The sequence below is a fragment of the Ammodytes marinus genome (genome assembly GCF_949987685.1).
Source record: "Ammodytes marinus genome assembly, chromosome: 19".
NCBI lineage: Eukaryota > Metazoa > Chordata > Actinopteri > Uranoscopiformes > Ammodytidae > Ammodytes > Ammodytes marinus.
This window is the reverse complement of record NC_137223.1, coordinates 14,129,778-14,137,277: the sequence shown is the minus strand read 5'-3', so window position 1 is coordinate 14,137,277 and position 7,500 is coordinate 14,129,778. Positions and strand designations below refer to the sequence as shown.

General features: G+C 43.0%; 1 protein-coding gene across 1 annotated transcript in view; it reads left to right on the top strand.

Moving 5' to 3' along the window:
- sgk1 (serum/glucocorticoid regulated kinase 1) overlaps window positions 1-7,500 on the top strand; it is a gene marked incomplete at its 5' end in the record, with an annotated part of 33,345 nt that overhangs the window by 2,418 nt on the left and 23,427 nt on the right. Inside the window, one exon of the mRNA XM_080047678.1 lies at window positions 2,051-2,293. Within this exon, the coding sequence (XP_079903804.1) occupies window positions 2,051-2,293 (243 nt within the window). The remainder of the gene's footprint in view (window positions 1-2,050; window positions 2,294-7,500) is intronic.

Sequence of the window (7,500 nt, the reverse complement as noted above, 5' to 3'; positions counted from 1 at the left end):
GAGTCCAGACAGAGCACTCTGTCATACAAATGAGCGAGGGGGAATGAAGGAAGGAAATATAAAATTAGTGTGTGTGGGCAAGTGTGTGTGTGTGTGTGTGTGTGTGTGTGTGTGTGTGTGTGTGTGTGTGTGTGTGTCTGTCTGTCTGCGTCTACATAAATATGCAGATTTGGGATGCATAATTTGTTTGTGTTTAATGTATAGGTTCTCGGCTTAAGTTTTAACATATGCTGCAGTAAAAAGGGAAGCATACCACTTCTGCTGCTGTGTGCACTGTGTTTCTTCTGCCGGGGGTTTAAATGAGTGTTAAACTTCCAGATGACACCTCTCATTAGCTCCTTTCATCAGCCTGACATTTTTTAAACAGAAGGCAGAATCGTTTGATCCACGGGGTAATGGCCAAAACATTTCCCACTCACTCCACTTTGAAGATAATGACATCCTGTAATTGGATGGAAGAGTCAATCAAATGTGCACCAACCAAGTTTATGTTCTATTTGAATAGACACAGTAGTTTTTCTTATGTAAGGTGTGTGTCATTGGGCCTCTGTGCCATTAGTCCTACAGAGGCTGGTTTGTTTTTGTGCGGAGTATGTTTTTTAACTCGACATGCCTTGACATGCTTTCTGGCTACCCATTGACTTTGATGTCAGTGTATGTGTGTGTGTGTGTGTGTGTGTGTGTGAGTGTGTGTGTGTGTGTGTGTGTGTGTGTGTGTGTGTGTGTGTGTGTGTGTGTGTGTGTGTGTGTGTGTGTGTGTGTGTGTGTGTGTGTGTGTCACAGCTGTCCATAGGCTACTTCCCCCGTTGCTAAATGTTTGTCTCATGCAGCGGGATGTGGTTTATCGAGGCTTCTCATGAAAACATTACCTTCTCTCTGTCTCTCTCTCTCTCTCGCTCTCTCTCTCTCTCTCACTGTCGCTCCCTGTCTATCCCATCTATCCTCTCCACTTTCACCACCTCTCCTCCATGTCTGTTTACCCAAAAACCGCACCCACTCACATTCACATACACGCATGGCAGGTTTAAACAGTTTGTCAAGGTGCATCTGTGTACAGCCCTATAGTCACTGTGGGAGAGGTGTGTGTATATATGCCAATGTCAAGCACATTGGCATATACAGTCCACACACACACACCAACCAAGCAGCAAACTGCCTGTTTGCAAATGGGACATCTCACCAATAAACATAATGTCTCTCCTCTTGTAGGTTACTGTGTGTGTGTGTGTGGCTGCATAATGTGTAATGATCTGTCAGTGACAAAGATGTAGAAGGGTTTTAATTTGAGTGAATAAATTCTCATAGCCACATATGGAGTCCCCTTCTGCAAAAGTGTTTTTTTCCCAAAGCATTTCCAAAGTATTGTTGACATGTTGAGTCAGAGGCAAAGAGACAAGATGAGACAAGATAGGCTTCATTCATTCTTTATCATAGCTGAGGGCGCCGTCAGCATTGCGTCTTGTCATGAATATGCAACAGGTGAGTGTGAGTATGTTGTCATCCCGTGTACATTTTCCCGTTCTTATTCACCTGTTTAAAGTGTGGCAGAGCAGAGATGCAAATGTGCCCTTTGAAGTCCAACTCTGTGTGTGTGTGTGTGTGTGTGTGTGTGTGTGTGTCCCACTCCGACTGACACGTATCAGGGGTATCTGAGAAACTTCTCTTTCTCTGATCAAAGGAGCAGCTGGCAGGGTTGACAGTGTGTGTGTGTGTGTCTGTGTGTGTGTGTGTCTGTGTGTGTGTGTGTGTGTGTGTGTGCCTGTGTTTGTGTGTGTGTGTGTGTGTGTGTGTTTTTTCGTTTGTTTGTGTGTGTGTGTGTGCGCGTGCGTACGTGTGTGCGTGTGTGTGTGTGTGTGTGCGTGCGTACGTGCATGCATGCGTGTGTACCTGTGTGTTTGTTGATCATCTGTGCAAGTTCTTAAAAAAAGTTCTTAAATAAAACGAAGAGAGATAGTTAAAATTAGATCAAACAACCCTCTTTTATTTCTCCTAAAAATAATAAATTTCTCAAACTGCTTTTGACGTGCACACTTCTTTTGCTTGCTTGCAGGTACGAAGATGGATGAGGAACCCCAAGGTGACGGTGGAGAAGGGCCAAGCCGGCAAAGGCCTGGTCTACCCCTGTCCAAGATGTCCGCTGGCCGAGGAGCTGTGGTACACACACTGTCCCTCTCCGTACGGCTGCTGTCACTATGGAGGCCTGCAGGGCGGCCAGTACTACCACCAGGAGCCCTGCTCACCCTGCCCCGCCAGCAGGCAAACCAACGCCCATGACAAGAGCAAGGGCTGCAAGGTAAAGCCAAAAACAACCATAGAGAGGGACCCTGCATTTCAAATCGCATACTCTTTCTTTTTTCTATATACTACGTCTGACCATGAAAAGAATCTAGTTGGCGTGCAGAAGGCATACAATTGAGACATACTTTTACTTATTTGTTTCATCATAACATTGCGCCTTGATCTTGCCTCTTGCTTTTATACCCGTTGCATCCCCGGTTGTTTTCATACTGAGGCTCCGTCGATGTGACGTCACTTCCGGTGCGCACTGGATTGTGGGTCAGCATCGCCCAAATAGCATGCTGCTTTCAACACTAACAATCTCTACTGGATGTAGTAGATATCCGGGTATTTTTAAGCACACTAAATCTGACCACAAGAATTGGGACCTCCTAAATCTTCTTTTCTACCATACTAAATAGCAGAAAGTATGGGGATTGGAACGCAGCCTGTGTGTCCATGAATGCATATGTGACATCACTAGCCCGGTGACACACAACCAACTTGGTATCATACAGTACAAAACTCATACAGAAAATATGCCATAGTGAAATGCCAAAAGGCTACTACCTGCTTCTTGCAACACAGCACCAAAACAGTTGACGTAAACTAAGGTGCAGCCTCAGACCGGGAAATTTTGCAAAGATGCCAAATATATCAGGCTTATTTGTGAGGAAATATGTTTAGTGTATTGCACAAGACATGGATTTTTCCATTTGATTTAATAAGGCAATCAAATGAACTGCACTCAAAGTAGAAGAATGTACTGTACTATTTAGTAATTATCAATGTGATGACAACTATCAATGTTAGACCATATGTCCCAGTTTCACCTCAGCTTTTGTAGCTTCAGCAGTGCAACAAATAGCCAATATACTGTCAATGTGACATTGTTTGAAAGAAAAATATTGGGAAATCTTAAGGCAAATAAAGGTCATGCATTACATGCCTCATCCTGCCACTCCTCACCTCAAACCTGCGCCTCTGGCCTGCAGGTGCAAGTTTATCCACTGCGTTACAAAACAGAATAACAAGGCTTTACTCATGTTACAGACCTCTTTGTGTACGGCTGTACGCCCACATTAGCGCTTGTTGAATTATCTCAAAAACAAGAATAGTAGGCCCAAAAAAGGACATTGTTTTGTTTGTCTGTATTCGCCGTTAAAGCTCTACCACGAGGGTGGTTAGGTAAAACAAACTCTTAAGGACTGGAGTGTTTTTTTCCACTCACCCTCCCCAACCCTTTGTTGTTGATCACCGGGGCCTGCTGTTTCTCAAATAAGATGCATTACTTCAGCAGAGAACATTAACGTTGTGTCAAAAATTAAACAAACAAACCAAAAGATTTGAGAAGAAAAAAATAAAAAACAGTGAATAGAGCAGCATGCTGTCAACAAGCAAACGCCTTTCCAAACACACACACACACACACACACACACACACACACACACACACACACACACACACACACACACACACACACACACACAGTCCAATCACACTAATGCTGCAGGTTGTCCTTGGTTGTGGAAGTGCAGCCATAATAGCCATCCCACTCCTATCAATCATCATACCCATCAACTGGTTCTGTGCTTGTGTTTGTGCGTGTGTGTGTGTGTGTGTGTGTGTGCGCGTGTGTGTGTGTGTGTGTGTGTGTGTGTGTGTGTGTGTGTGTGTGTGTGTGAGTGTGTGTGTGTGTGTGAGTATTTGTGTGTATTTGTGTATGGTGTTTGTGTGGGTTCGTCCAGTCCCATGGGTGACTGGTGAGAATGAGTCATCACCGTCCCAGGCAGACAAAGCCGCACTGTGCCGTGTGTGTGTGTGTGTGTGTGTGTGTGTATGTGTGTTTGCATGCAGGCGTGTCATTGTCCAGCGCTCCGTTTTCTTTCCTGAAGCCCCTTTATATTTATTTGTTTCCATTTTCTCTCATTTTGCTGCAATTTTCTCCCATGCCCCCTTCTGGCTCACTCTATCTCTCCATCAATTCCACCTCTTGCCCTTACAAGCAATAGATCTGTCACTAATGTCCCTGTGGAGATAACCGCTGTGTGCATGTCTGGAATCGACTGCTGTCGCTGCTTTGGTGGGGGCGCGGGGTTGATGAGGGGAGGGAGCGAAGGGGCTCTGTGGTGAGTCATGGCTGGTTTGCACTGCAGAGTGTGTGTCCATTTTGAAGTCAACGCAAAACCAATGTGGAGGTAAACTCCAGTGACCTGCAATGCATATCTTCCAAATGTGTTTTTTTCCTCCATGATTGGATAAATGATTAATATACAACTGGAAACTTACAACATACTGTGCAGTAGCGGATAGTTGATAGTTGTGTCTTAATATGGCCTCTTCCTGTATTTGACTTTGTGTGCCAATGCAATGAGCACACAGACGTCACGCCATACGTAGACAAACTCTGTCCAAACACTTACTGTATGTGTGTTAACTCTGGCCCCTTGTAGCTGGTTTACCAAACAATCTCAAAGCTTTGACACAAGTTCAACAAATGGAGCGGTGACAGAAACTCGACTCTCAAAGGGACTCCAATTGTAATGGCCGATGCTTGACTTTACCATTTTTCAGTATTCTATCAAAATGAACCGTATCAGTCGCTGTCTAACAAGTGTCTCAGACTAGGACTTCAGAAAGAGGGGTGATGATGCAGAGAAAGGACCACTGTTGATGAATAAGACGCCTCACATTGACAGACAGTGTGTCATTTCTCCGCGAAAATCCACTATTGAGAAGGACTTTCTGAAAGTTCCTTTGTGCTCCTTTATCTGTACTTGGCTGCAAAAAGACAGTCGTTAGCTATCATGTGAGCTGAAAATAAAGCTTTCACTGACACTCTTGTTTCAGTGAAAGATTGCCAACTTTAACCTCACCCTCCTCGTAAAAAAATAATCACCCCTTCTTTATTCTTTTTCACTATCTAATTTCTGACCGCATGGGGTTATCATTAGAGATTAATAAAGCGAGGAGAGGAGGGGAGGTTCACTGGAAGATGGAGGAAGTATGGGTAAAGGGAGGGGTTTGGATGGAAGAAATTTGAATCAACAAATGTTGGGCAAAGGGTAAACAATAATGGCTTGAGGGGAAATATAAGAGCACATGAGGGATTGCTAGTAAACAGCAGTGAGAGAGAGAGAGAGAGAGAGAGAGAGAGAGAGAGAGAGAGAGAGAGAAAGAGAAAGAGAAAGAGAGAGAGACAAGCTCAGACAACAGTTTTATTAGAAGATAGAGGATGAGGTCAGAGCAACTGCCCCACCGGCTGAGCATGACCAGAAATCAAAAGCATATAAATCCTACTGATAATGACGTCCTGTACTGTCCCCTTGTCACACACACACACACGCACACACACACACACACACACACACACACACACACACACACACACACACATACACGCACACACACACGCACACACACACACACACACACACACACGCACACACACACACACACACACACACACACACACACACACACACACACACACAATGCAAGCGCAGCCTTTCCACTAATCTCTTCCATCAAGCCTGTGCTGTTCTTGATGAAGTCTTAATCAAAAATGAAAAGAACTTGATCTTCTGCTGACTGCTGGTTGTCCTGGGGTGTTATCTCTCCCGTCATGCAATTTCAGTACTTTTTTTGAGTCTTAAAGGAACTCCAGGAAGACTTGAGATTACAGTGTCAATATTTTGTCTATACTTCTATACATGTAGTTTTTAATCTATTACAGATTAAAGACTACATGGAAACTAAAACACTGAATGGGGCTGCTTTAATTCACAGCAGGCGCACCTTGGATTGACAATTTCATTTAGGGGGCTTTCTCCAAAATGATGTCCTGATAGCAGTTTACTTTCACTAAGCAGTCATTTTGAGCAAGCCTTTCCCTCACAGGGGAAAAAACTGTGAATATAATATAAAATACAGACTATATATTACACACATACATTTACTTTTAAAGACCAGAATTCCCATTATACGGGGAATATGGGGGATGTAATGTGTCACAGCTTTAGCCCTGTTTGTTAGCCTGTAATTGTTTACAATTTTGCAGATTTCCACCATTGTGAGTATTTATTTATTCCCAATTCCGGTTTACAATGTACCCGTGAATGTGCACACAGTAACCAGATGGCTTTTATGTTGAAGAAAGATTAGAGAACAAATCAATAAGCTAAGGCGATTTCTCAGGAGCATTGTTTTAAAAAAAATATGTAAGTCGTACTAAATATGTGCATTATGTCTTTTCAAACATGACTTGTGACTAAGAGATATGGTATGAAATAAGGTGACGGGGGTTGAAGAATCCAGAGGAGATGAGAGAAACCAAGCGTGTCCAAGAAGAACAGGGATGTAGGCTATATCTACTCCCGTTCAGCATGTTGGTGTTTGCTTGGATCTCAGCTGAAAGTGCTGGTACAAAGGAGAATGCAACAAAAAAAATGCATTTGAGTTTCTAAAAACCTCCTTGGTTTCAGGTTAGGCTTGCCTCATTTGTCAGTGCAGTATAAGCTAATCTTGTTAATGTTTCGGTGGAGTCAGCTGGAACAAGAGCTTGATCACACTGTGCACTTTGTCCTTGCAGTAAAAATCAACAACAATTTTTTTTTAAATGCCCACATTTTGGGCTGTCAGAAGAAGGTTTTCTCAGGTTGTCATGGTGCGCAATGTGTTCAATGTAATGTGAGAATTAGTGTAGGCTGGACTCTGAACTCTAGACATTGGTTATTGAGGTAGTCTAATCTTGGAAGTTGCCTGAGTTGTGCATTTCTGAGAAGCAATATGTTGTTCACTTCTGGTTAATGACCTGCGTGTCATAATCAAGGATCGCACAACTTTACTGCTGACCTTTTAACTGGCATGACCGACTACAGTGACATAATACTTTATAATTGCAGGGCAGTTGCATGAGGGCAATTACTGTAGTAGGTGCAACCTATTGAACTTTTTGTTTAGCAAATTATCTCCTGACCAACACTTTGTATATTCTCGCTTGTCAAAACCGGTTACACAGCATTCCAACAACTTCACTTGAATTCCAGCTTTAGTGACATCATCCGAAACTTTCATTTGTACTCTTTAAAATAGTCCAGTCAATGACTCAAAACTGTATTTCCTTCTTGTTGTTAAAGAAAGGCTCAAATGCAACAAAAGTAATTTAAAAAAAAAAATGATGTGCCTAGTAGTAATGAAACTGTTGAGGTGCCTGTTTAGTGT